This window comes from Aedes aegypti, chromosome 1 (genome assembly GCF_002204515.2).
Source record: "Aedes aegypti strain LVP_AGWG chromosome 1, AaegL5.0 Primary Assembly, whole genome shotgun sequence".
Classification (NCBI taxonomy): domain Eukaryota; kingdom Metazoa; phylum Arthropoda; class Insecta; order Diptera; family Culicidae; genus Aedes; species Aedes aegypti.
This window is the reverse complement of record NC_035107.1, coordinates 16,525,497-16,552,595: the sequence shown is the minus strand read 5'-3', so window position 1 is coordinate 16,552,595 and position 27,099 is coordinate 16,525,497. Positions and strand designations below refer to the sequence as shown.

General features: G+C 42.6%; 2 protein-coding genes across 3 annotated transcripts; one reads left to right on the top strand and one right to left on the bottom strand.

The window, feature by feature from the left end:
* The first annotated feature begins 11,132 nt into the window (after positions 1 to 11,132).
* Positions 11,133 to 13,324, top strand: LOC5574724 (prostaglandin reductase 1). Of its 2 annotated transcripts, none has more exons than XM_021839029.1 (4): positions 11,133 to 11,263; positions 11,327 to 11,391; positions 11,928 to 12,074; positions 12,387 to 13,324. In XM_021839029.1, the coding sequence occupies exons 3-4, from the start codon at positions 11,963 to 11,965 to the stop codon at positions 13,268 to 13,270; spliced, it is 996 nt and encodes a 331-aa protein (XP_021694721.1). In that variant the 5' UTR covers positions 11,133 to 11,263; positions 11,327 to 11,391; positions 11,928 to 11,962; the 3' UTR covers positions 13,271 to 13,324. The 2 variants fall into 2 exon arrangements, with proteins under 2 accessions (XP_021694721.1, XP_021694722.1); XM_021839030.1 differs by having other exon boundaries at positions 11,140 to 11,263; positions 11,316 to 11,391.
* A 510-nt stretch (positions 13,325 to 13,834) lies between these two features.
* LOC5574720 (zinc finger protein 567) lies at positions 13,835 to 15,393 on the bottom strand. Its single transcript, XM_001655252.2, has 2 exons — positions 15,048 to 15,393; positions 13,835 to 14,991 (listed from the first exon to the last, which is right to left on the bottom strand). The coding sequence occupies exons 1-2, from the start codon at positions 15,198 to 15,200 to the stop codon at positions 13,873 to 13,875; spliced, it is 1,272 nt and encodes a 423-aa protein (XP_001655302.1). The 5' UTR covers positions 15,201 to 15,393; the 3' UTR covers positions 13,835 to 13,872.
* Between the last annotated feature and the right edge of the window lie 11,706 nt (positions 15,394 to 27,099).

Sequence of the window (27,099 nt, the reverse complement as noted above, 5' to 3'; positions counted from 1 at the left end):
TGGAGGAAGATATATTACCTGAATCAGCCCATCATCACTTTTCAAGCTGTCCTCGAGATCGTAGTGGTGCAGTTATCGAGAACAAGAAGCGCTTTAGGTTCCAGCCCCTGCTCCTCAGAGAACCTTCGAACCGCGGGCACAAACTCCTCATGGAACCATTGGCGAAACGGGTCATCCAAGCTTTTTTAGAATGACAATATGATACGGGCAATGTTTCTGTGTTTAGCCCTCGAGGTTTTGCAGCCGTAACAATAAAAAGCAGTTTAAGTTTGAGAGACCCGTCAATATTCGCACAAGGCATGAATGTATATCTGGTTTTGTTTTGCTTCCTTCCACTTGCCACAGTTTCAGTGGATGTAATAACAGAACGAGTAGCAAGCAATTTGATGAAGAGCGCTGATCCATCCGCATTGAAAACCTGTGCTGTAGATAGTTGCAGTTCTTCAATTTTGTCCTCCAAAATCCTTTCAAACTTCTGATACGCTTCAACGTCCGCAGATCCCGACTAGAGGCTTGTAACAAAAATATAATAAAATTTGATCAGAATATGATATGCATATCATATTATGATATCATTTTGTTAGGCTCCGTTATCCACAGAAGATATTAAAACAACAATATAACATATTGTGTTTTATTTCCTTTTAAGATATTTTTTTGTTCAATTTTAACAACTTTATAACAAAATTAAATAGATATTTGTGCATTTCAATAATATACAATATTATCGTATATCAAACAGTATTATAATTTTGATACTTTGTATCAAACATTATAACTTGGTTTGATATGTTTTTGATATAATTAAAACACATTTTGTTATGTTTATGTTACTAGTCATACACTTTTTGTCATATTTTTAGTTATTTTAACAACATCCTGCATCAAGTTTGTAACAACCTATGTTCGAAAAAACATTATAACATAATAACATGTGCTGATATAATTTTATTATGTACCTTTAGTCGGGATGCTTTTTCACCTGCTACAGCTTTAACACGCAACCCAAACCGCTGCTTAAAACGATGCTTCCACCCGTCCGACGCCGAAAATTTGTGCATCACATAGTATCCTCGCTCTTGGAACATTTTGATCAACAGCTCCGCTTTCGTTTTCAGGACGTCTACAGTTAACAGAATGTTGGATTGTCGTTGCTGGAGTATCCAAACATACAGTGCTTCTTCTAGCAAAGGAAAAGTCTGCTCTTTCAACATTTTCCTGTTGTCAACACCATGCTCTTTGAATTTCTCCACTGCCGCTCGAATGGCTTCCTTTACTTCTGGTTACTGTGGAAGATCCAATGCCATATTTTGAGGCCAGCGCATCATGTGTTCCACTACCGGATTCGAAGTCTTCAACTATGCGAAGTTTTTCCACCAAAGTTAACATTTTCTTCTTTTCGCTTTGTGGCCATTTTCGATCCGGATTCATTTGAACCATCCATGCTTCGTGCTGGCAATGAAATATGTAGTGAATAACTTGAAACATATGTATTGTACGAATTGTTAAACATTGACTGAATACTTACCGGAGAATCAAAAATCAAATTCAAAAACTGGGAGAGATGGGAAAACTTTCACTAACTGGGCTACGAGTTTAGTGCAACGAACGAAAGTTGACTGTATTATCTTGTTTGATCTGTGGTATCTTATAAAACATCTCTATCGATCTTCATAAATCTAGCTCATCTTTCCGCATCTCACATGAGCGTTTTAGCCGATTGACTCAGTTGTCGTTGATCAACAACAAACAGGGAGCACGGAGCTGCATCATCGGTGGAATGTGCCTAAATAACATCAGGTGAATTCCATTCCCAGCCGGTTCTAGAACACCATGTAGATGTTTTCCTGGGCTTGCTAGTGGTCCGGAGATTGGCCCGGATTCAGCAGGATGCTGGTCATCGGTTTCGTGATGTGGCCGGAAAGGATGGATAACATGACGGAGGTGTGACACGGACTGTACACGAAGCAGAACAGCCGTCTATAGGATGTGTTGGCCAGGTTTTCCGACAGAAGTGGTTCCTGCATGATCAGATCGGTGATTGCCTTCGAGATAAGAAGCATCGTCTTCCGCGCCAGGTGCGAGAGTCAGTGGAGGAAAAGATGATCTGGAGCATGTCGGTGATCGAAGTGCTTTGTGGGTGGAGATGGGCGGAAAACAGTTGGCGTTCGTTGACCAGTTTTTTTTATTCGAGGGGGGCTTGGTGCGTGTTGTGAATTAATTAGTGTGAATAAATTGCCCCTGGTTTCTCTGTATATGCTCTTACTCACAATTCCGAAATATTTTATTGGTTATTAAATTGGGTTTTAAATTAATAATATATTAACGAAATTCGTTGCTGGAGATTCCATAGATTAAATCGCATATTTTCGGGTTTCCTGCCTGGATTGGCCTATCACATTTAGGGACAATATAATAATATATTGTTCTGCAGAGTTGTTTAATATGCTGTTCCTTAAATATTAGAATGATGATCAGTGAAACAACAAACCCTTCTGGAAGCAGAAATCCAGTACCGTAATCATAGTCGACGGATTTTGTATGAGTAAAGCGCTTTCTCGCATGTAAATAAAAATTACCAAAGAACGAAAAACATTTTTTTTAGATTTCTCAGAATTAAGCCTCTTAAATGCAATTTCTGGAAGCAAATAGCTGCCAGTTATTCAATTTTTACACACAGGCTCGCAGTTTTCTATAATCTTTTCACCCAGTTAACTTGTATTCTAATTGAATTCAAGTAACATAAGTAATTAAAGCAACAATAATGAAAATTAAAAGCATAAATAAATCAAAACTGTAGCACTACGCTCACCATCATCTACATCATCATTGATTCTCCTTCCACCCATTCACATCTTCATGCATCTCATCAATCTACACGTATCGTTCAGCAGAAGATATCAGCACATGAAGCACGTCAAAATATAGATATATATCTAATTTTATCCAAAAGTTCATCTAATCGGTTATCTGGATGTGTCATCCCCCTTGGTTTTGTATTAGAATATGAAACGTCCAAAATGTGAAAATCTAGATGAAAATAGAATTTTCACCTATTTTGCTAAGCTGAGACTTGGTAAAGTTCGTGAAAATTCTATTTTCGTCAGTTGGCTAATTAATTTCTCAGCCTGTAGCTGATGAATACATTAAACTGTTTAATACTATCCTGATTGCAATAGTCCATTTTACGAGACGTTTTTGAACAGCTGATCTCTTATTTTATGAATGACATTTTGACAGTAGACGAGTGAAAGTAACAGCAATATCATCAGTGTTGCCGTTTCGTAAAATGGACTATATATAGTTCTAGTGACCCTTATAAAGGATTACTATATAGTTCAATATACATGAAAAACGAACTGTGAATAATGATTTCCACCATTAATAATAATGTACTTCATACTGCTGATGAATTGGATTCTTAAAATTTTACATCAATTTTCATAATGCTATTCTATGAAATAAGCGAGCTATCGCTTTGGCATAATTTAGATAAATTCATAAGGCGAAATAATGAATTGCTTACCGATTTCTTGTGGCAAATAAACATAAGTCAACATTATGAATATCGATAGAATTTTTGCCTGAGTGAAGTAAAAAGGGAGCAAAACCGCGGTTGTTCCTTTCCTCTGGGGAACGCCTCGTGTCCTTTTGAGCAAATGCGCTAATACCACAGACACTGTGCTAATACCCTATAATGGTTATTTTAAAACAGGTAGCATGTCAAAGTCAATCCGAGGATCTTGCGGTTATCAGGCACGAGCTTTTGTCGCACTGCTATCGATACGATTGGAATGCTCATATTGTGCTCTGCAAGATAAATCCACGTAATGCGATTATCTGAAAATGTCGATATACTGTCGGAGTGATAATGAAAATCATCAAATGTCAGTTGACAGTCACGACCTGTAGACAACAGACGTGTGCGAAATTTCATCCCGTGATTTCAAAGTGCTTTCCACGATGGCTAACGTTCGCAAAAATACACTTGTTGTAGACTTTAGTGTTCTGCCAGTGCGGCCGAAAAAGATCAATATTCAGAAATTTTTATTTGATAGTATCAAACTCGAACTGAAGGACGTTGCAACAATACAGTTCCACACCATCCGAAACTGTGTTTTAATTGAATTGACCAGTGTTGATTTAGCTAAACAGTATCAAAATCGGAACAAAAGTGACGAAAACGATACCGATAGCTCGATCGAGGAAACAGAAACACACAAACGACGATTGTCAACTCGGCGGCATAGAAACGATCCAAAAAAGATTTTGTTGAAGAAGTATCTCAGCAAGCCTTGACATCTATAGCTGTAAGAATTATCAGAAAATAAATTAGTTCCTTTTTAACCACTACCAAAGACAGACGTCTTAGCTACTCTCTATAGGTTATGGGCCTGTCGCATTAGAAAATGCCATCGACACCAACTTCAAGTTCCGGCGGATCTTCAAGCCTCCCACCAATCGAGCGATTGGCTGGACGAGAAAATTGGTCGTCATGGAAGTTCGCAGCGAAAACTTTTCTTCAGCTGGAAGGACTTTGGGAAGCCGTGAAGCCCAAGAAAAATGAAGACGGAACATTTGAAGCGGTCGAAGAGAAAAAGGACCTTCAAGCCCGATTGAAGCTGATCCTGCTCCTGGACCCGGCAATCTACGTCCACATCGAAGACGCCGAATCGGCGCGTGCGGCATGGGAAAAATTGGAAACGGCGTTCGAAGACAAGGGGCTGTCTCGGCAAATCGGCTTGCTCCACAAGCTCATCAAGTCGGATCTGGACTCGTGCGGCTCGATGGAAGAGTACGTGAACCAGGTAATTTCGACTGCGAATCAGCTGAACAGCACCGGATTCAAGCTGCCGGATCTGTGGGTTGGAATGATCCTCCTGGCTGGGCTTTCAGACGATTATCGACCCATGATAATGGCGCTAGAAAATTCTGGTGTCGCCATAACGGGGGACTTCGTGAAAACCAAACTTCTCCAAGAGCGACCGTTGCGTAGCAACCAGCAAAACAGTCAAGCGTTCGCAAACAACAAAACAGCAGCCTACTTCATCCAAGGGCCCGCAATGCAGAAAATGTGGTCAGTACGGACACATCGCAAGGGTCTGCAAGGATTCCACGAAGGGCAAAACGTTTTGCACGGTGCTTTCCACGTTTGGAAAAGGTGACACGAATGACTGGATTTTCGACTCGGCGGCGTATGCGCACATGACGAGCAACAAGCAGCTTTTGGACAGCATCGAAAAGGCAAGCGGTAAGGTGGTTGCAGTGAATGGAGGTACGATGGACATCGTAGCCTGTGGCAATGCAAACCTTCAACCGAAGTGCAGAGGTGATCAAGTCAGCGTGACTGCGAGCGGCGTGCAGCTGATTCCAGGATTGACGGCAAACCTTCTTTCGGTGAGCAGAATCGTGCAGAAGGGGTACTCCGTTGAATTCAACAACGATGGTTGCAAAGTGCACAATGGCCTTGGCGAGCTGGTGGCGACTGGTAGCCACTCCAACCACCAATTCAAGCTGGACCAGGTGGTGAGTAAATCAAACGAAGTTTTATCGTGCAATACTGCAGGAAGTTTTGAGCTCTGGCACAAACGGATGGGTCATCTCGGTGCCGGATATCTGAAGAAGCTTGCTGGTGGTTTGGCAACCGGTATCGTGCTGAACCAAGACGCTAGTGCAGATTGTCGAATCTGCCCAATGGGAAAGCAGGCGAAGCTACCATTTCCGAAGAACGGATCCCGTGCGGCGGACGTTTTGCAGTTAGTCCATTCGGATATCAGCGGTCCGATTGGCGGTAATCGGTTCTACATCACGTTCATCGATGACAAGACGAGGCGTATGTTCGTGTACTTTCTGAAAACAAAATCAGAAGATGAAGTATTTGCGGTCTTCAAGAGATTCCACGCGATGGCGGAGCGCCAAAGCGGCAAGAAGCTCAAAGCGATCCGGACTGACAACGGTAAGGAATATCTGAACAAAAATTTTCAAGGATGCTTACAGCGAGAAGGCATTCGGCACGAGTCGACGAACGAGTATACTCCCCAGCAAAACGGCTTGGCGGAGCGCGCCAACCGGACGATAGTAGAAATGGCACGGTGTCTACTATTCGAAGGCAAATTGTCGAAAGGCTTCTGGGCGGAGGCCGTATCTACAGCAGTGTATCTCATCAACCGATCTCCGACTCGTGGGCACAATCTGACCCCCGAGGAAGCCTGGAATGGAAGAAAACCCAACCTTTCACATCTACGTGTGTTTGGGACGAAAGCAATGGTTCAAGTTCCAAAGCTGAAGAGACGCAAGTGGGATCCCAAATCCCATGAATGCGTTTTAACGGGCTACGATGAAGAAACAAAAGGATATCGCCTGTACGATCCGAAGAAGAAGTCAACCATCGTGAGTCGGGAAGTAATTTTCCTGGATGAAGGTGTTTCATTCGACGCGATGTCTCCAGCGGAACCACTTAAGAGACCAACAACGTTCGTTCGATTGGACTTCGAGGAGCCGGTTCCCTCCCCCACACTGGAGAGGCCTGTTGCGGAACCAGAAGATCCGATGATCGATGACGAAGCGGAAACAGATGACGACTTCGAAGAATGTGTTTCAAGCGATGATAGCGGCACAAGTACCGCAACGTTGACTGACACTGTGCTCCCTTCGCGACAATCTTCACAACCACCTCGGTCAAAGGTGTTGAGGCGCAGCGAACGGGAGCACGTTTTGCCAGGCAAGTATAGAGACTTTCATGTTGACGACACTGGCCTACCCGGTTTACCACTTCCACAGCCAATCTCCGACGATGATTCGAGTGACTTCCGTGGTTTCCCTGATGACGATTCCACTGGTGGACTGAGCGATGACGATGGTCTTGTGGCGATTACATCTGGCATGGATGGCGAATTAGGAGATGATCCCGCTTCGCATCAAGAAGCGCTGGCTCGGACGGATAGCGACGCATGGCGGCGTGCCATGCAGGAGGAATTTGATGCTCAGGTGTCCAACAACACCTGGACTCTCACCCCGCTCCCCAAGGGTAGGAAAGCTATCAAATGCATGTGGGTATTTAAAACGAAGTGTGATGCTGACGGAAACCCGACCCGACGTAAGGCTCGTTTGGTCGTTGAAGGCTACTCGCAGCGAAAAGGGGTAGATTACGATGAAACATATGCTCCCGTCGTTCGCTACAGTTCGCTGCGATACCTTCTCGCACTAGCGGTCAAGCACGATCTGGCGATAGACCAGATGGACGCGGTTACGGCCTTCCTGTAAGGGGATCTCGACGAAGAGATATTCATGGAGCAGCCTCCATGCTTCGTAGACGGAAAAAAGAAGACGAGAATTCGTGAGAAAAAAGAAAACTGCTTGAAGCAGTCGAGCCGAGTTTGGAACCACAAACTAGATGCGGCGCTACGACGTTTTGGACTGACACCAATGAAATACGACCCGTGTGTCTACATCGGCTTCCGAGGAGGCAAGATTCTGATCGTTGCCATATACGTCGACGACCTGATGATCTTCAGTAACGACCGGATGTGGACGAAGAAGCTGAAGGAACAGCTATCCAGCTGCTTCCGTATGAAGGATCTGGGACAAGCGCAACACTGCCTTGGAATCCGGATCGAGAGGAAACACGACTCTATCGCTTTGGATCAAGAATCGTACGTAGAGTCGGTTCTGAAGCGGTTCAGCAAGGATCAATCCAAACCTGTGAAAGTACCGATGAACTACAGTGAGAAGCTTACGAAGGAAGCGAGCCCGAAGGACGACGATGAATCCGCTCTGATGAAGGACGTTCCGTATCAGGAAGCTGTCGGGTGCCTCATGTATTTGGCGCAGAGCACTCGGCCGGACATACTTTTTGCGGTGAACACTCTCAGCAGATTCAACAACAATCCGGGACTCAAGCACTGGAACGCGGTGAAGCACGTTCTGCGTTACCTACGTGGTACTTCCGGCTTCAAGCTGGTCTACAAGAAGGATGCTGATTCCAGTATTGTCGACTACTGTGACGCCGATTGGGGATCCGATCTAGACGAGCGGAAATCAACCAGCGGCAACGTGTTGTTGGCCCAAGGCGGTGCAATTTCGTGGATGTGCAAGAAGCAACCCACGGTTGCATTATCTACCTGTGAAGCGGAGTACATGTCCGTATCAGCCGCTGTACAGGAAGCATCATGGTGGCGTGGACTTTCGGCGCTACTGGACAACAACGACGATCCCATAGAAATCCGTTGCGACAACCAAAGCTGCATCGCAATCGCTAAGAATGGTGGGTATAATCCTCGCACGAAGCATATCGATATACGCCACCACTTCATCAAGGACGCACTGAGCCGTGGTGTGGTACAACTAGCGTACGTTGGCACGGAGGAGCAAGTTGCCGATGGCCTTACCAAACCACTGCAGCGGACGAAGTTTGAAGAGTGTCGTCAGATGATGGGAATCTCTGCGGCTTGAGGAGGAGTGTTGAAGAAGTATCTCAGCAAGCCTTGACATCTATTCGCTCCCAATACGACAATTCGTCCGGTGGGGTGTGCTGCTGTCGTCATGATGATGGTTGACGAGAGCAATGTCGAACTCATTCATGGTTTCAAAACATTCGGAACAAAATATTTATTTTCACCGCTTACTTCACTTATGTGTGAAATTGAATGAGATCCAATGGAAGAGAATTCATTTATCTATCCAATGGTATTTTTAGGGGCAGCGGAGAATGTCCCGAAGCGTGTTTTATTCAAGCGCAAAAATCGCTCAGGCGAAAGTTCCAATGAAACTAACCTCACATATCCTGGTTTTCCAACCTCAAACTAGTGCTCCTACCAGCCGGATCTCAATTTTTATGAGAGTAGTGCAATAATACAAAAAACAAACGTATGTAGAACATAGCAGGGGGCCATCAAAAGACGATCTTCCCGTAGCTCACAACAAAAACACGTTGAAGATGGTTTCTCCTTTTATTTAGTGGTTTACACAATTTTTTACTCATACACTGAGGCAAAATTCTCGCATGATTTTCATAAGATCACACTAATGAACGCGTTTTTTATTATTTTTTTTGTTGGTTCATAAGACACTTGTGTATTTCATTCGACGAGATTGAGATTCATAAGACAAGTGTAATTTTTTCATAACAATCAATTGTCAATGTCATAAGAACGCTTATGAACCCCATTGCTCATCATTGTGAAGAACCACGTGAGGGAAATTTTCTCATTTCACTAGCAGAAATTCAATATGGCTTCCGAAATGGACGTGTTTGCTGATTTGTCGTTGGCTGACTCCGTTTCTAATGCATCAAAGGGTAAATATTTTCTATTTATCATCAATTCCGCTGTAACTAACACTTTCTTTCGAACAGATTAAGGAATTGGATCCAAACAATAAGATTTGGGAATGAAAATTCAAAACAATTTGTATGACGCGTAAGAAATCACAAACCCCCCTCATCCATTAATCCGCCCCTAACGTAAACCTGCAACAATTCAGGCGTTCTTCACAACTTTTCTCAATGATGTTTCGCTGCTATGATATACTTCTTTGCGTTCAAAATAGGTTAGCCAACTAGAGAAAATCGAATTTTCATCCATTTTGTTGTATCGCAAATCGATTCTAATGCTTACAGTAAAGTGCTTTGATCGAATTGCGGCGTGACAAAATGGATGAAAATTTGATTTTCCCAAGTTGGTTAACCTATTTTTTAACGCGGATTAGTATTATTCATTCATTGAAATTTATAATTTAAAGCTCAAATTACACAAGACAGTCTTATGGAACCAAGAATGGTTCAGAACGTAATTCATAAGACTATCTATGGATTTTGTTATCAAGTCAATGATGGTTCATAAGATCATCTTACGAAATTCCTTCGAAGTGTATTATGGAAACAACATCTGCCGAAAACCATACGATGGTCTTATGAATTTCAAAGATTTTTCTTGTGTCGTAATTCCATAAGCAAATCTTATGACAGTCTTACGTTTGCTTTCCTCAGTGCACCTTACCCAGCTTAAACCCACGTTAATGAGTAGTTATAAGTTAACGTGAACAACCCAAAACTGTCAGATTTCCCAAAAGTGTCATTTTCCCAAAAGTGTCAAAATCATGTTGACCACGGTTCATGTATATGTGGTTGACAAGCTTGGAGGGCCCGTGGAACATAGAGAATGGATATTCCTACCTTTTCCGCCTAAAGGCCCAAACGCAATGATAGCGGAACGGCAACGGAAAGCGGAACCGGTTCGCCACCATGAACTACAACAAGCTTGTCGACTCAGTGTTAGTTCAATTTCATTCGTTGTCAGCTCAACCCAGATGGTGTGATTAATCCTGGCGAACCGGTACCGCATTCCGTTGCCGTTCCGCTATCATTGCGTTCGAGCCTTAAGGCCCAAACGCAATGATAGCGGAACGGCAACGGAATGCGGAACCGGTTCGCCAGCATGAACTATGATCAGCTTGTCGACTCAGTGTTGATCCAATTTCATTCGTTGTCAGCTCAGTCGAGATGTTGTGATTCATACTGGCGAACCGGTTCCGCATTCCGTTGCCGTTCCGCTATCATTGCGTTTGAGCCTTTAACTGTTTCACTGTAAAACATTTTTCCCCACAGCGGCATGTGATAAATTAGATCCTTTTTAACCACTACCAAAGACAGACGTCTTAGCTACTCTCTACAGATTTGCATTCCACAGAATTGCCAGAACGAGGAGAAAAGTTTTCCATGAGCTGTAAAAAACAAATTGAAAAACAATTCAACAAAATGATTTTGTAATTATGTATAACAAAATTCCACAGAGACGAACCAGCCTCGGGCTAAAAGTCTCTCTAATAAAAAATCACCAAATGTTTTAGATTTAGCAAATTTGAAACATTTGTGTCCTTGAAGGACGAAAAAATCCAAGCCTACTTGAATTTTGACGTTGCGTTTGAATTGCGCGCATATCTTCTGCGCGTTACCGCCGCCGCTGGATGTGGATTTAATATACTTAAGCGCCGCAATATAAACTGTTCATGATAACCCAATCATGGTTATAACTTGTTCGTGGTATTACTTCAATGCATGTTTCAATTCAGTGTAGGTGTCGATCTTATTCCACTTTCCCCTACTATCGTGTGATATGAAGCACGCTCAGAATAATTTACACACACTGTTCATTCCTGCATTCTGCGTACAACAACAGATTACGATCCGCTTTTTCAATTTCTAGAGTCAATCGAACTGTGTGAATATATTTTTTACAAGAAAACAAAATTGTCTATTTAAACGAAAGTGAATAACATTCAATATTTACAAAGCCCATTTTAATCTCATTAACAAAAAGCATCATTCCAGTTATCATCCTGCGTTCGATGTCTACGGTTTCTTTTTTGAGCTGATATCGTTATCAAGCAACAACCAATTCTCGAAAACTTATTCATACAGACTCAAGTCAAAAAAGTATACAAACTTACTTTATCGATCCTACGTGTTAAGCAGGCGGAATTCTACACGTACCGCTCTGTACCAACTCAACTTTTCACTTTTAGAACGTTTAATTTCCGAATTTACGAAACGACGAAAGTAACATTTTCAACTTTCGCAACCTAACCACTACTTTCGCCGCCCCGCTGTATGGAGAGACAAAGTGACTTAACCACGAATCAAAACAAAACACTACTTGAGCCGATTTTACACTGGTAGAAAAACGTCGAAAGTAACTGAATGAAACGGCTTATCATTTTCTTATAATTATTTTAGTAGGAAATAATAGAAACTACCTAGTTTTTGAACTTGAGCTGAGTGTATGCAAAATTTGAGCGAAGTACACGGCAAAACATTTTTAAAAAGGTGATTAATTTTAAAACAGTTTTAGAAGATAGATTGTGATTTTTCCTAATTAATTTTCTCAAAACCGTATAAAAGTTACTTACGTCGATTTGAAAAAGTAATCGAGAATTGTCTCTAAATAGACGTCTCTCGTCAGTCGAAATGGCGAAATACACCGCGAAGAAGTGGATCTACGCTCGTGCCTTCGATGGCGAACCCAAGCTGGAGGACTTTCGGCTCGAGGAGGAAGTAATGCCCGCGATCAAGGATGGAGGTATGTTTCTTTATGGTGTACAGTCGCCCCACAGTTATGGATAACCCTTAGATGTATGGATCAGTGTTGGATTAAACGAAGAATATCTCATCGAATACAGTTGCATTTACGCAGAACAAATTTTACCTACGTGAACCATAAATCTGTAGTATTCATGAACAAAATCATATGCTTCAGTGTTGGAGAGGTTAATCGGACTTGTAGATCGTCGCTACGATTTTTGATCATATTTCCTTCTTGAAATTTACCCTTAGTTGATTCATAACTGTGAACTAAGACCATACTTCCCTAATAATCTACTCTATCTCGCAGAATTCCTCGCCAAAGCGGAATACCTGAGCGTGGACCCGTACATGCGCATCTACATCCTGTCCTATCCGGTGGGTTCGGTCATGATCGGCGGCCAGATCGCGCAGGTGATCGAGAGCAAACATGCGGACTTCCCCGTGGGGGCGTACGTGTTTGGCCAGTTTGGATGGCGAACCTACGCCATATGTAATCCGACCGGGATCGAGACCAGGAAGCCATACGTGCTGCCAGATTTTGGAACCTTGCCGCGATCGCTGGGCATCGGAACGCTTGGCACCGTGGGCAATACGGCGTATTTCGGATTTTTGGAAATTTGTCGTCCCAAGGAGGGCGAAACGGTGGTGGTCAGCGGGGCGGCCGGAGCCGTTGGAAGCATCGTGGGCCAGATTGCGAAGATCAAGGGTTGCCGTGTGGTGGGAATCGCCGGATCGGACGAAAAGTGCCAATGGTTGAGGGAGATCGGGTTCGACGCTGCGATCAATTACAAAACGGCAGATGTCGGGAAGGAACTGAAGGAAGCGGCTCCCGAGGGTGTGGACTGCTACTTCGACAATGTTGGAGGCCAGATTGCGGCAACTGTGCGGAAGCAGATGAACCTCCGTGGCCGGATCGCCGTTTGTGGAACGATCTCCATGTACAATGGGAATCCAATGCAGGTGGAGGACCCGCAAAGAGACTTCGTTTGGAAACAGCTGGTGCAGGAAGGTTTCAGCGTTCATCGCTGGACGGACAAGTGGTTCGAAGGAATCGAGCAAAACTTGAAGTGGATCCAAGAGGGAAAGCTCAAGTACAGGGAAACGGTTACCGATGGTTTCGAGAGCATGCCTCAAGCCTTTATAGATATGATGAGGGGACAAAACGTTGGTAAGGCTATTGTGAAAGTGTAATACAAAGTCTTTGAATTAAACAATTCTTGTTATTTAGTCCGGCTCCAGAGATAAGTTCCTCGCGAATTTCATCGTCTATCCAATGGGAAAGGGAAAGATGGGAGGAAATACGGATGGGGTCCTTCGCATTAGAGGTCGTATTTCGTAAAAAAAATTGCTCCTCTTCAATAATTAAAAAGATAAAAAAAAATCTGCTGAATTAACTACTGGAAATGGATGGAAAGCTAGAATTGGAGGAAAAATCCCTTAAGGATATCCAAGAACAGCATTTTGTAGAAAATTCTGGTTAGGTATTTTGGACCAGAATTAACTGCAAGGGGAAGGAAAAAGAAGTGACTTTAGAGATCAACTTTATTAAAGAAGAGATTTTAGAGACCTTCCATTTGAAATAGAGTATTTTTAAAGACTTACTTTAAAAACTGAGAATTAAAAATAGAGACCAAGTCTCTAAGAAGAGACCTGGGACCGACCCTGCGGTCCGTACTTTAGACCTATGGCAAAAATTCAAGATCTGATGAGGGGACTTAACTTCAAAGAGGCCATTGTAAAAGTTCAATAAAAGAGTACTTTCAAACATTCAAACTTTGTTTGACGATCATTCATTATTCAACCGTTTTGACCTCTTCCTCCCTTCCGACCTCACCTTGGTACGAATGATCCTGCGCTATCCTTTTCCGGGTCTGTCCCAGTTTAAGGCCTTTAAAGTCCATCGATTCACTCGGGTGATACCGCTGGCAGTGGTTCTTCAACGACTCCTTCTTACCAAACTGCTTCGGACAGTAATCACACCTGAGAAGCTGCACTCCAGCGTGCATTTGCGAATGTTGGAAAAGCATATTCTTCTTTCTGAAGGCCATCCCGCAGTCCTGGCAAACGTACGGCCGATAGTCTTCGTGTATCCGGAGGTGCAGCCTCAGGGTGTGCTTATTCTTGGACTTGATACCACAAACGGCGCATTCAAGCGGTGGCTCTGCGTGTATTTCGGCATGCTCGTGGAGTGCTTTCCTGGTGCGGAACTCTTTATCGCAGCACCGGTAAACATATCCTCGCTCTTCAATGTCCTCGCCGTGATCCTTCGATCGGTGATTGTCCAAGGCGAAGGTGTTCCTGAAGATTTGCTCGCATGATGGGCATTTGTGCTTGTACTTGTAATCGTAGTGCGTCTGCTGGTGCTTCTTCAGGGCCGCCAGGCTGTCACAAATTGTACAGCACTTTCGGCAAATGTAACTGTCCTCACCGCATACATCCTTATGCTTCAAGAGTTCTTCCTTGGAGGAAAACGTTTTTGAACAGCACATGCAAATGCAAGGCACAGGTCCAGTCAGGTTGATAACGATTTCCCCCTCGAATTTTCTGTACTTTCTTGCCGGTTCTCCCTTATCACAATCTTCATCGCTATCTGGACTCCCATCCATTCGCTTCGATTCCTGCAATCGCTCAATCGGAACTTCTTTGGGTGGAACTTTCTTAATAACTATTGCAGTGTCCTTCAGTTTCTCCAGTGCTAATCCAACCGGATCCGATTCGTACGTTAGGTACTCAAATGGGACCTCGTCCTGGAGGTATTCGACATTCAAGAAATCCTCGTCCGTGGCTTCCCCGTATTTCAGTTTCAGTTCCTTCTCCACAAGCCGGGCCTTCTCCCCAAAGGCATACGCTGCGCAGAGAGAAGCTTTACACTGGTGGCAGATCTTCTTGGGCAGTGGATCGGTTGGATCAATCTGAAATGACTCATGATGAAGAACTTCCAAAGAGAATTTCATCGCATTAATCTCACCGAAAGATAGAAGCACTTCTCCGCCTTTTGAGCGAGGCCATGCTGGAACAGATCCACACTTACATTGGTCGCCGTGGTCCGACAGAAGCGACACTCGATGGGTTGGTGCGATTTACTGCTTACTGGTTTGAATTGTACTTTTCCTGAATGCATAGCTTTTTCAATTACATAATTTTTCCGTTCACACCAAAAAATACTGCAGGCGGGAGGTATTTAAAACTTGAAATTTACGAAAAACAATCAACTACTTTCGTTGTTTTTGTTTGAGAACTTGTTATGATTCCTAAGTTTTTGATTAAATAAATTAAATAAATAAATAAATTTTATTTGATTTTTTATAGATTCAGATTCAAAACAAATAGCTACACACTCATTTGAATTTAAACAAACAATAGAAAAAAAAAACTTATAAAAATAACGATTCGCATCTCTATGTGAGTCTAAAAAGTTGTCACACGGAAACGCGAACAGTGTTAGATATTTAACATTCGACAAAAGTAAAGCTACACGGTTAAAAACGAAAATACTAATTAGCGTGATAATTATTATATTTATAATATAATCCTATTTTATGCATTCTGAAGATTATGAAATAAGCATTCAGCTATTTCATTTTATACTTTGTCATGCATTGTCGTGGAAATTTTCCACGCATCGAGATAGGCGATTCTTTTTCTTGTCAGTAGCAAACCGGCCTTAATGGGTAAAAAAATACCCATAATCGAATAGCAATCATTTCTGTCATAAAATGGGGAAGTTTTACAATCATGAGATGGGTAAAAAATACTCATTCTTTTATCTCGCATGAAGTGTAAAAACAATAGAAATAATAAACCATAGAAGAATAATGTCGCTGGTGTTCCCTTTGTTCTCGCTCAGAAACATGTTGGGTACATAAGTGTCAAACTGCATACATTTTCGCGTTGACATTTATAGCCCCGCCTATCTCCGCCAGCAAAAGATGTTCCTACTGCGACGCCAGCGACATTCTTCTTCTATGTTTTATTACACACTCAATCACGATTTGCTTGTTCGGTAATTTTTAATACTGGGTACGAATTGTAAATCATAAAAAATACTGAACTTTCAGCTTTTTGATTGATAACTTCTGACGTTCAGTAATAATTTTTACTTTTTACTGAACTACGGTAGCTGTCAACCCAATTTTGCAACATTACCGAACAGGCCAAAAAGTCAGTAAAAACAATTACAGACTATTTAGTTGTTGATGTTTTTTATTGACTTGTCGTCAAAATCCAATCAAAACAAACTGATGCGCATGCGGGAAAGTGTCAAATGAGAATCTCCTACTGTAAAATCGTCAAGCGCCGGGAGATACGGCTTTGGCAAACAAATTTTTCCTGTACCTATTTTGCGCTTTCTCGTGGTAAGTAGTCGAAATTTAGTGAGAAACTCAACCATTTTAAGCAACCAAGAAGGCTCAGCACGATTTAACTGCTTACGTTGGTAAATTCGGTTGGTTTCCATACAAGAGGTAAATTAATCTGCATCATTGAGTTTGCCTCTTGTATGTAAACCAACCAAATAATGATTTTGTCACACATTTTTCAATTACTTCCACTGAGATATGAGCATACCGTATAGGTTTATTCTCACGAAAAATGCATGTCGATGTCCATATCGATTGGGGTTTAATTTGTATTGATTTCTGAAAAAAAAAAACAGTATCCGGAGAAGCAAAGCATGAAGCATGGGAAACTGGAAAGCCAGTAAAAACACTCTAAAATTTTACTGACTAAGTCAGTAATTTCCATCAATCAAAACATATTTTGGTTTACTGGGTTTTTTCGGTAATCGTAAAAATTACCGAAAAAACCGTAGTTCCAAAACCCAGTAAAATTTTACTGGGGTCGGTAATCTGAATTGGCTGTGTACTGAACGTCAGAAGTTATCAATCAAAAAGCTGAAAGTTCAGTATTTTTTATGATTTACAATTCGTACCCAGTATTAAAAATTACCGAACAAGCAAATCGTGATTTAGTGTGTATGAACTAGGGGAACGACACCTGAGACGAGACTCGCGAAGACGGTCTTCTTTTTCTGTGATTGCTGAGTTTTTTTCTTATTCCGCTTTGTGTTTATACCAATTATGCGCATGCTGTTCAAATCCTCACGTGAACCTCTCAGCAAAAAATGATTGAGTTTGCATCACATCGAATCATAAATAGCCGTTTGAGTGAAATTTCATGCCAGCAAACGTAGCAGACATTAGAAATAATTGATCTTCTGCTTAGATTTATCAGCAACTTTGGAAAAAACTGCTCCGCCGACTGAGGTTTTTAATAAGAGTTTACTTTGAACACAATATATTGAGGGTCTTGGCTCGTTTGTAGTGAAGACACGAACACGTAACGTAACGAACAAACTAGCTTTATTGATAACACGTCTTAACTGGTTGGAGTATTGGGATGGAATTGCTTGTTAGGAAAAATAACAGAGGGCGGTTGCTATGATAGTAACACCTAGAGTTAGGGCGATTGCTACTATGTTAATACCCCCTCTCAATCGGCCATTTCAATTTGGCAGCATAGCTCATCTAGTCGTTTCTGATCCATTGGCTTCGTAAACATATCTGCTAGCTGATGCTGAGTTGCAACATGTTCAACCTTCAGACGTCCATTCGCAATATGATCACGCAAGAAATGATGCTTTATGTCGATGTGTTTCGATCGTTTCGATTCAAAGTTCCGGGCCATTCCGATACATCCTTGATTATCTTCGTAAATAACGAAGGCTTCGTCCTTTTGCTTCAGTTGTAGATCTTCAAGTACCCCTGCTATCCATATTCCTTCTGACGCTGCGGAACTCAAAGCTACATATTCAGCTTCGCTGGACGAAGTAGCAACTGTAGTCTGCTTCTTGCTTGACCAAGACACCAGATTGCCAAACACCTCAAACACATAGCCGCTCACCGACTTCCTGTCCAAAGTATCCGATGCCCAGTCAGCGTCTGCATAACCGATCAAAATTTCCGCATCATTGTTTCGCTTAAACTCCAAATGCCTTGACTTCCTTCCCTTCAGGTAGCGTACCACTCTTTTCAAACCTTTCCAGTGAGATGATGAAGGTTTCTGTTGAAAACGCCCCAGATAACTAACGGGAAAACACAGGTCTGGTCTGGTACACAGCATTATATACATTATGGTACCCAGCAGTTCACGATACGGTTCATTTGTAGATTCTCCATCTTCGTGCAGCAAAAATCCTTTTTCAAGTGGTGTTTTAACTGGATTGCAATCCGACATTTGGAAACGATTCAACATCTTTTCAATATTTGACACTTGCGATAAACGTATTCTATATAAACAATAGTCGTGCATTGATCGTTTGAATCCTAGTTCTAACAGCTTCTGGTTGAACTTCTCGTTCCAACAACGCGGGGATTGTTTCAACCCGTATAGTGACTTGACTAATCGACATACAGTGTTTGGTGGTGCATCGACGCCATCTGGAATTTCCATGAAAATCGTTTCCTTCAATTCTCCATGCAGGAAAGCCGTTTTCACGTCCATTTGATGGAAATGAAAACCTTGATGGATGCCGGCTGACAGTATGATCCGAATTGTGGTTAACTTTGCAACGGGCGCAAATATTTCGTCATAGTCCAGTCCTTGTTTTTGAAGAAAACCTTTAACAACCAGTCGGGCTTTATATCGTACTGGCTGACCGTTCACGTCCTCCTTCACTCGGAAAATCCATTTTGACTTCAGCGGTTTAACACCTGCCGGACAGCTCGTGAAGTACCACACGTGATTCTCATCCATCGAACGAAGCTCGTCTTCCACCGCTTTCAGCCAGACTTTTCGATCGGGGCGGCCATTGATTTCAGCGAATGTCTCGGGGGCATCTGGTAGAAGTAAACTGGCAGAAGTTGCTCTATACCCAGTTAAGTAATCTAACAACTTACCGGGTAACCTGCGCTCCCGTCCGCTGTGCCTCGACTCTTGTAGCGGTCGTTCTGTTTGCAGAGGGAGCGCGTCGCTGAACTCTTCTTCCGGTTCACTTTCACGAGCATCGACTTGCTCATGATTATCAGGGACAGCAACATCTTCGTTCTGGGCTTCGCTTTCCGTTTCCGCCTCGACTTCAACTTCACCTTCCCCCTCTTGCTCGGAAGGGAACCGAACTAGCAATGGCACATCTATTTCAGGCTTCATGTTCTCAATGTCAGCGTATGGAAACGAATTCTCATCAAACTTAACGTCCCTCGCAATGATTATCTTCCTCGATTTCTTGTCCCATAGCCGGTAGCCATTAGGGGCATAACCAATCATCACCATTTCGCGGCTTTTCGGATCCAGCTTCTTCCTATTCTGCGCCGGTATCCATGCAAAACTTTTGCATCCGAAGATCCGTAATTTATCTAAATTTGGTTTGGAGTTGAACCACAGCTCCGCCGGAGATACACCACTTGGCAAGGCTGACGTAGGGCTTCGATTCAAAAGATAGACGCACGCCAGGGCTGCTTCGGACCATAAGTTTTTCGGTACCAGTGAATCGATGAGGACTGAACGGATTCTCTCTACAAGTGTTCGGTTGAACCGCTCCGCAACACCATTTTGTTGTGGCGTGTACGCCACCGTGGGTTCTACTTGGATACCTTTCTGCTTGTAGTAGTTTTTCTGATCAGTTGAAAAATACTCCCGTCCTTGATCCACCGTCATCCGCGAAATCGGCTTGCCAATCATCGCTGTCACTGCTGCTTCATATTCTTTGAACTTCACAAAAACTTCGGATTTTCTTTTTATCGGATAGATCATTCCAAAGTGGCTGTAGTCATCAATGAAGCTAACAAAATATCGGGACCCGTCCCATGCTGCAGGGTCGATAGGCCCACACACATCCGAATGGATTCTCTCAAGGGGGCGAGTTGCTCGGATTCTGGTTCCATTAAAAGGTTCCCTACATTGCTTACCTTGGATACATGCTTCGCAGATGCCGATCTTGGGTGCTTTCCTCATTCCTTTTAATTCACCATTTCGGGCCATCGTTTCAAGTCCTTGTTGGCTGATATGGCCTAATCTGCGATGCCACAGTTTTCCGGTATCGACGTCACACATATTTGCACAACGATCCTGTAGAAACAGCTCTATCTCGAACAAGTTGCCTTTAAGGTATCCAGTTGCCAGCACGCTTCCGTTCTTCTTCAAAACTGCCGTATCTCCGGAGAACAGCACATCGATACCAGCTTTCGTCATTTTCTTGACCAACATTAAGTTCTCCCTTAAGTCTGGCACGAGTAGAACATTCTTGACGTTAAACGGCACTCCTCGGTTACTAACAGCGTTGATTTCTCCGATCGTCTTGGCTATCATTGCTTGGCCTTCCTTTGCAACTTTAATTTCTACCGGATCGTCCAACTTGCGCAGGTTTGCAAATACGGAGCTTTCACTTACCAAGTGATCACTGCATCCGGAATCTAATTTGAAAACGATCCTTCCGGCTCTCTTGCGTCTACATGGGTCCACATCCGCCATGAAACTCACCGCATTCTTCACAACTGAATTTGCTTCACTTTTGCTTTGTAGACGGCAATCTTTCTTGTAATGACCCCGCCTACCGCATCCGTGGCACTTTCCGTTGAACTTTTGCTGTTTCTTTTGCTTGTGCCCATGGCCAGTAAACGCTGCCGGTTTCACCTCTTCGAATTCTTCCTGGCGATCAGTCCGTTTTGATTCTTCTGCTAATAACCGTTGCTTGACGAAATCCAGCGTTAACTCTTTCTCAGCCACGTTCTCCAAAGCCGTTACAAGTGGGTCGTAGGTATCAGGTAACGTTAAGAAAAGCTGCGACACCAGATCTGTCTCCACCAAAGTCGCGCCGGCCGTCTTCAGCTTTCTTACCAATCCATCGAACTCCAGAAAATGGCTTCTCATGTCGATTCCGTTCTTCATACGGAGGCGCGCTAGTTGCTTCCGGATGAGAGTCTGGCTGGCAACGGACTTCTTAGCGTATGTTACCTCCAAACTTTCCCACATCAGCTTAGTTGTCGTCTTTTCGCGAACTACCTCCAGACAGTCGTCCGCCAGGCAGCTAACCAACAGCGCTTTTCCCTTACGATCCTTTTCAACGAATTTCGTCCTCTCAGCTGCTTGTTCCGGCACATCTTCCGTTAGCACCTCCGAGACTCCGGCCGCTTCCAGGAAAAGCCTGACACGGTAGCTCCAATTTTCGTATCCTCCAATATTTCCGCGAAATTGCGGGATTCCATGAGCGAGATCCTTCTGCGTGGTGCCCATAACCTGTTGAGGGTCTTGGCTCGTTTGTAGTGAAGACACGAACACGTAACGTAACGAACAAACTAGCTTTATTGATAACACGTCTTAACTGGTTGGAGTATTGGGATGGAATTGCTTGTTAGGAAAAATAACAGAGGGCGGTTGCTATGATAGTAACACCTAGAGTTAGGGCGATTGCTACTATGTTAATACAATACTTTTCACTTTTTCAGCCATAAAAACGGTGGGCTGCATTTGACGTTTCGTGAGAGGGGAATCTGGGCTGCATATGGGCCCATTCACAAATTTCATAACGCTAGAGGGGGTGGGTGGGTGTCCTAGCGATGTTACGACCCATACAACAATTGAATAACATTCATACAAAAAGCGTTACAAGGGGGTGGGTGGGTGCCCAAAATGGCCAATTTCAGCGTTATGAAATAAATGAATGAACCCTATGACGTTGATATTTTTCCTCTTCGCGAGTCTCTCTCAGAACGACACTAATCAATTTCGTTTTAATTTTCGTGCGATACGACCCTATTTCATTTGATTTTCTAAGTTATCTCCAGATTAAATTCATTTTATCGGATTTTGCACATTTGATCGATTATCAAGGTTTTTTATAGTTTTTACTAATTTTGTGTTTTCTGCTGAGTAATTTTCACAGTAAAATGATAATAATCGACAAAATCCTAAATTATCCCAAAAATCTCATTTAAGGGCCCATTCACAAATTTCATAACGCTAAAAATAGCCATTTTCGATACCCACCCACCCCCTTGTAACGCTTTTTGTATGAACATTTTACAAATTTTGTATGAGCCGTAACAGAACGAGGACACCCACTCACCCCCTTCAGCGTTATGAAATTTGTGAATGGGCCCTAATGAGCTTTATATCCTATTGAAAATCGCCAAATACATATCGAAATCTTTGCTTTGTCTGTGTTGGTGTTTTCGTATCAGTCATGAAAATTGACGTTTCTTCCCCACGATAGGCCTTTTCATGTGACAGGTCCGTCTATGCATTTGTTTACATCGGTGGAGTACCGGTGCATACACGAAGCTGTCATTTTCATAGAAGAACTGTCAAAGAGCTTCCCGATCAGCTGTTTTGAAACGTCATTTGAATAGGCCTATAGTAAACAAGAGCCAGTGGCCGCTGCGTATCACGAAAATCCTTCGTTGGTTGTATGGTAGCCTTGCAGTTGCAATATGCAAAATTTTACCGATTTACACGGAGAACTTCGAAAATACTAATTAGGGTGTTAATTATTACAGTACTTGCATTTTTTAATTTTATGCATTGCCCAGCATATGAAATATGCACCATCCACATATGTTTTATACTTCGCCATGCATTTTAGAAAATTATTATTTGCGATGCTTTTCGACTATTATAAGCAAAACATGGGACTTGGCCATTTTCTTTTACAGTTTCAACTCTTGCTGCTCGTGTCGAAAACAAAATGTGGCTACTTATTCGAGATTTTTTCGTAGAATCGTTGGTGATACGATACATCGATGATTCCACATACTCTAGGGTCCCACAAGTAAGTGAGAAAAACTACAGTAAATAATAAGAGACCATGTAGGAAGCATTGGATTCATTTCAGCCTTCCGGATGTGATCCCCAAGCCAGACGAAGCAGACGCTCCCGAGGATGTTAGCGGATTTTATCTTCTACTCTGCAAATCATCCTTGACTGGCAAATTAAACTAATTGGCGAATCCAGATGAAGGTCCACCAACGCCCTTGTATACCGGGAAGCGAGTCGGAAGGTATTTAATACTCACCGGGACTCAGTCAAGGATTCCGTTCCGATTACACCTAGGATACACACATGCAACTGTGGGTTCAATAAATATATGTAACGTCGGAACACTGCATTGTCGTTGGACTCAAAAAGCGATAGTGTACTGTTATTTAACGAAATAAATATGTTTTTTTTATCAATCTTATTTTTACTTGATGTGATTTTTATATTCCTGGCTTTCGTTTTTAAATGTAAACAAATATAGCGGCAACTAAATAATATTGCCCCATTATGCATTACCCTTCTTAAATATCGTTTATACTTTGAAAGAATAAAGGAAAGATATGCATCTCATGGGGTGAATGGACCGAATATGATTTTAGTATGAGTTTTAAGCATTTTAGTATTTTTTTATTTAAGCGTGTAGATGACGACTATTTTCCAAGTCCTGGTGACCACAACCTTCTAGTAGATCCGGACTTCAAGCGGAAGTGGGATTACTCTCTAGTGTAACTTTGGGACATGCTACGACAAGCAGAGCTTGCTAAAACAGATTTTGATATGGGTTAGACAGGTATAATACGGGGCCTTCCTTAACCGAGTGGTTAGAGTCCGCGGTTACAAAGTAAAGCCATGCTGAAGGTCTAGGTCGGTCCAGGATCTTTTCGCAATGGAAATTTTCTTGACTTCCATGGGCATAGAGTATCATCGTACCTGCCACACGATATACGAATGCGAAAAAGGCTACTTTGGCAAAGAAAGCTCTCAGTTAACAACTGTGAAAGTGCTCATTGAACACGAAGCTGAGAAGCAGGCGCTGTCCCTGTGAGGACGTAATGCCAAGAAGAAGAAGATATATAATACGTCCCCTTAAGGAAAAACTGCTCTATCACAGTAGAAAATGCATTACTTCTATGCATGCAACTTTCTCTTGCCAGGTACCTTCTTAAAAGGGTACAAGCCCCTTTTTAGAAGCTCCTCCCGTGCAAATCAATATTTCAAAGCACATCTTTGTTATTGTTAGGGTACATTCACAAATTTCATAACGCGAAAAATGACCATTTTAGACACCCACCCACCCCGACGAAACGCTTTTTGTATGAATCTTCTTCTGTCTGGCGTTACGTCCCCACTGGGACAGAGCCTGCTTCTCAGCTTAGTGTTCTTGTGAGTACAAGTACTTCCACAGTAATTAACTGAGAGCTTACTAAGCCAATGACCATTTTTGCATGCGTATATCGTGTAACAGGTACGATGATACTTTATGCCCTGGGAAGTCGAGAAAATTTTCAACCCGAAAAGATACTCGACCGGTGGGATTTGAACCCACGACCCTCTATATTATTTGGAAGAAAATTCAGAACCAAGGATTTTTTCTACCATTACTGGCAACTTATTCCGCTAACCTCAGCGGCGAGCATCCAGAACAACTCTCGAAAAATCATCATTGACAAGGAAACACATTCGGAGTATGCTTGAGACTCTTGTTTGAAAGCTATTTTTTCGATGGCACATTCATTCCGTTAGCTTAAGCGGAGGCGGGAGCGGTGCTGTTGCTGGTGGTAGCAGGGCGGACTGATCTTCCACGGCCTGCTGTTGCCGTTTGTCGTTCAGGAAGCTGAGGTACTGGGTCAGGCGGAGGACGGCAATCAGCGTGACGACGTACTCCTTGACATCTTCCTTGTTTTGTGAGGGATTTCACTTGCTTGGACACGGTAATTGTAATTGTAATTTTTTTTATCATACACGGTGCAGTAGATGCCTGCGGGAAACTTTATTGGAGGCGTCCTACGGTGTGCAGGGCTGGATCTTCCTTATGGGTAGTATCCACTTCGTAAGTACTGTGCAAAAGGATAGGACAAGTAATGGCCAAGAAATACTTCAGCTGTCCAAATTACTTGAGCTGTATCCAGTTGACAAGTAGAGCTGATTTCGTCACTATTCCGTAAACGGAAAAATGTGCCGCTCAATTATTCCGCAAGTAAAAGTGACACTTCGCTCATTCTGGTTCAGCTATCAAAATTACTTTGGTAATTAGCAACAAATTGTACTTGACCGCTCTACTTAGGATGTGGATACTAGGCTTTAACCGAGATGAGAGCGTAATCATCTTCATCGTCGCCTTCGCACTTCGGGAAGTAGTAGTCCAGTAGACGCTCGGCCAGCTAAGCGGTGGTGTCCACGCCGTTAGCTTTCTTCCAGGAGAGCTCTTTCAGGGAGGCTGCCTTCTGCTGGGAGGCCTGTCGCGGTTCGCATACCTTCTCGGTGTAGCGTTTGACCATGCCGAGGAACTTGAACTTAGAATGGTTGTAGATCTCCTGCGGTTGTTCCTTGATGATCGGTGCGCTCACGTCGAGGCGGTTTGGTTGACCAGCTGGAGTGGGTGGTCGAACTTGTGCACTAGCGGGGCAGAGATGCTGGCACGGTGGACCAAATCCTCGGCCGTTCCGAAGGCTTAGCTCAGAAGGGGATTGTCTTTCACGCGTCCGTAGAAATTTTGCGTTTGCTGCCATGTAACGTCCACAGCGGGCAAATTCCGACTACGAAGCTGCTGATTCAGTTTTCTGTGAGAAAAACAAGGAAAAAGATATTTTTTGTTTTTTTTTCACGCACACGATGACAGTTCCTTACGAGGTTTTCCATAGAAGAGTGCATGGTGACGTCACGAAAAATTCTCCTTCTCTGTCCCTCTTTCATCACGCTCAATTGACTGTCCTGCTCTTTGACACTCACTGCTGGAATTGTTTAGATTTTTTTTATATGGAGTTGACATTCACTGCTGGAATTGTTGACATTTTTTATATGGAGTTTCGAGGTTAGGTCAAGGTGCAACGATCTATTGGTGCGAGTGCTTTGTAGAATCTTTTTTTGCTTCGTAGTCGCGAAAAGTGAAACCGAAATAAAATAAACGCTAAAATTTGACATTCGAGTTTTAGGGGTGCCCATCGATTTTTGTCGATTCGATGAATTATTTCAGATTTCATCCGCTTTTTTCGGATTTTATCGATTTTTATTATTCATTTTATTTATTTCGTTTGAAATTTGACTCATATGAACATTTTTTGCATTTCGGCTCACTTTTGGCCTAAAATGGAGATAACCTGCGAGTGTCGTTCCCCTAGGTTTGACATTGCTTTCGGAAACCATAATCATGACGACAGCAGCACACCCCAGCGGACGAATTATCGTTTTGGAGGGGATTTGCCGTGCGGGTTTTGTCAATAGAAGTAATAAACCATAAAAGAAGAATGTCGCTGTCGTCGCAGTTGGAACATTTTTGCTGGTGGAGATAAGCGGTGCAATAAATGTCAACGCGAAAATGTATGCAGTTTGACACATGTTTCTGAGCGAGAACAAAGGGAACACCAGCGACATTGGGTGGTATGAATAAAAAACTTTGAACTTTACTACATGTAGCATCTACTCAAAAACAAAATCCACAAAGTTTACTACACTTTTGGTATGAATAAAAAACTTTTCGAACATGTAGTACTTACTACTTTCGAACATGAGCAGTGACTGAAGCTACACGTTAAGAAATTTCCATTCAAAGTTCAGAGTGATTCTGCACGTAAAGAACAATCTATTCAGAGTGACGCCTAAAATTAATACAATCTTGCATATGAAGAAAATGCATGGAATCTAATCGATTACGCGACAATTTGCACAAATCATGAAGGTGCTGTTATTTGACAAAATTTGTAGTGTAATTTTGCGATTAGTCTGGTATTCTCTTTATTATCAAAATTCTTGTCGATTTCACAAAAAATCCCATTGAAATCTATAAAATATTTACCGACATTCAAATCGTTTATATTAAAGCTTTGCTTTGAAATTCCAACGGAACTGGAGATCAACGGAATCTTAAAGGTTTTTACAATAATTACGAAGATTGGTTTTCAGAATTACAAATATTCACACAATAATTCGCAGGAATCCCACCGCAATCTCATAGATTCTTACAAAAATACCGTCTCAAAGATACCCACAGAATTACAAGAGATTAATATTCGGAATCCCATTCCCACCCCAGTTCTAGAGATTTTAACAGATTC

Excerpts from the sequence above, each read along its gene's own strand:
- LOC5574720 (XM_001655252.2), bottom strand. The coding sequence starts at position 15,200 with ATGCATTCAGGAAAAGTACAATTCAAACCAGTAAGCAGTAAATCGCAC. Across the intron at positions 14,992-15,047 it reads AGAAGTGCTTCTATCTTTCG|ATTGATCCAACCGATCCACT; the intron begins GTGAGATTAATG and ends GAGTCATTTCAG.
- LOC5574724 (XM_021839029.1), top strand. The coding sequence starts at position 11,963 with ATGGCGAAATACACCGCGAAGAAGTGGATCTACGCTCGTGCCTTCGAT. Across the intron at positions 12,075-12,386 it reads GCCCGCGATCAAGGATGGAG|AATTCCTCGCCAAAGCGGAA; the intron begins GTATGTTTCTTT and ends TCTATCTCGCAG.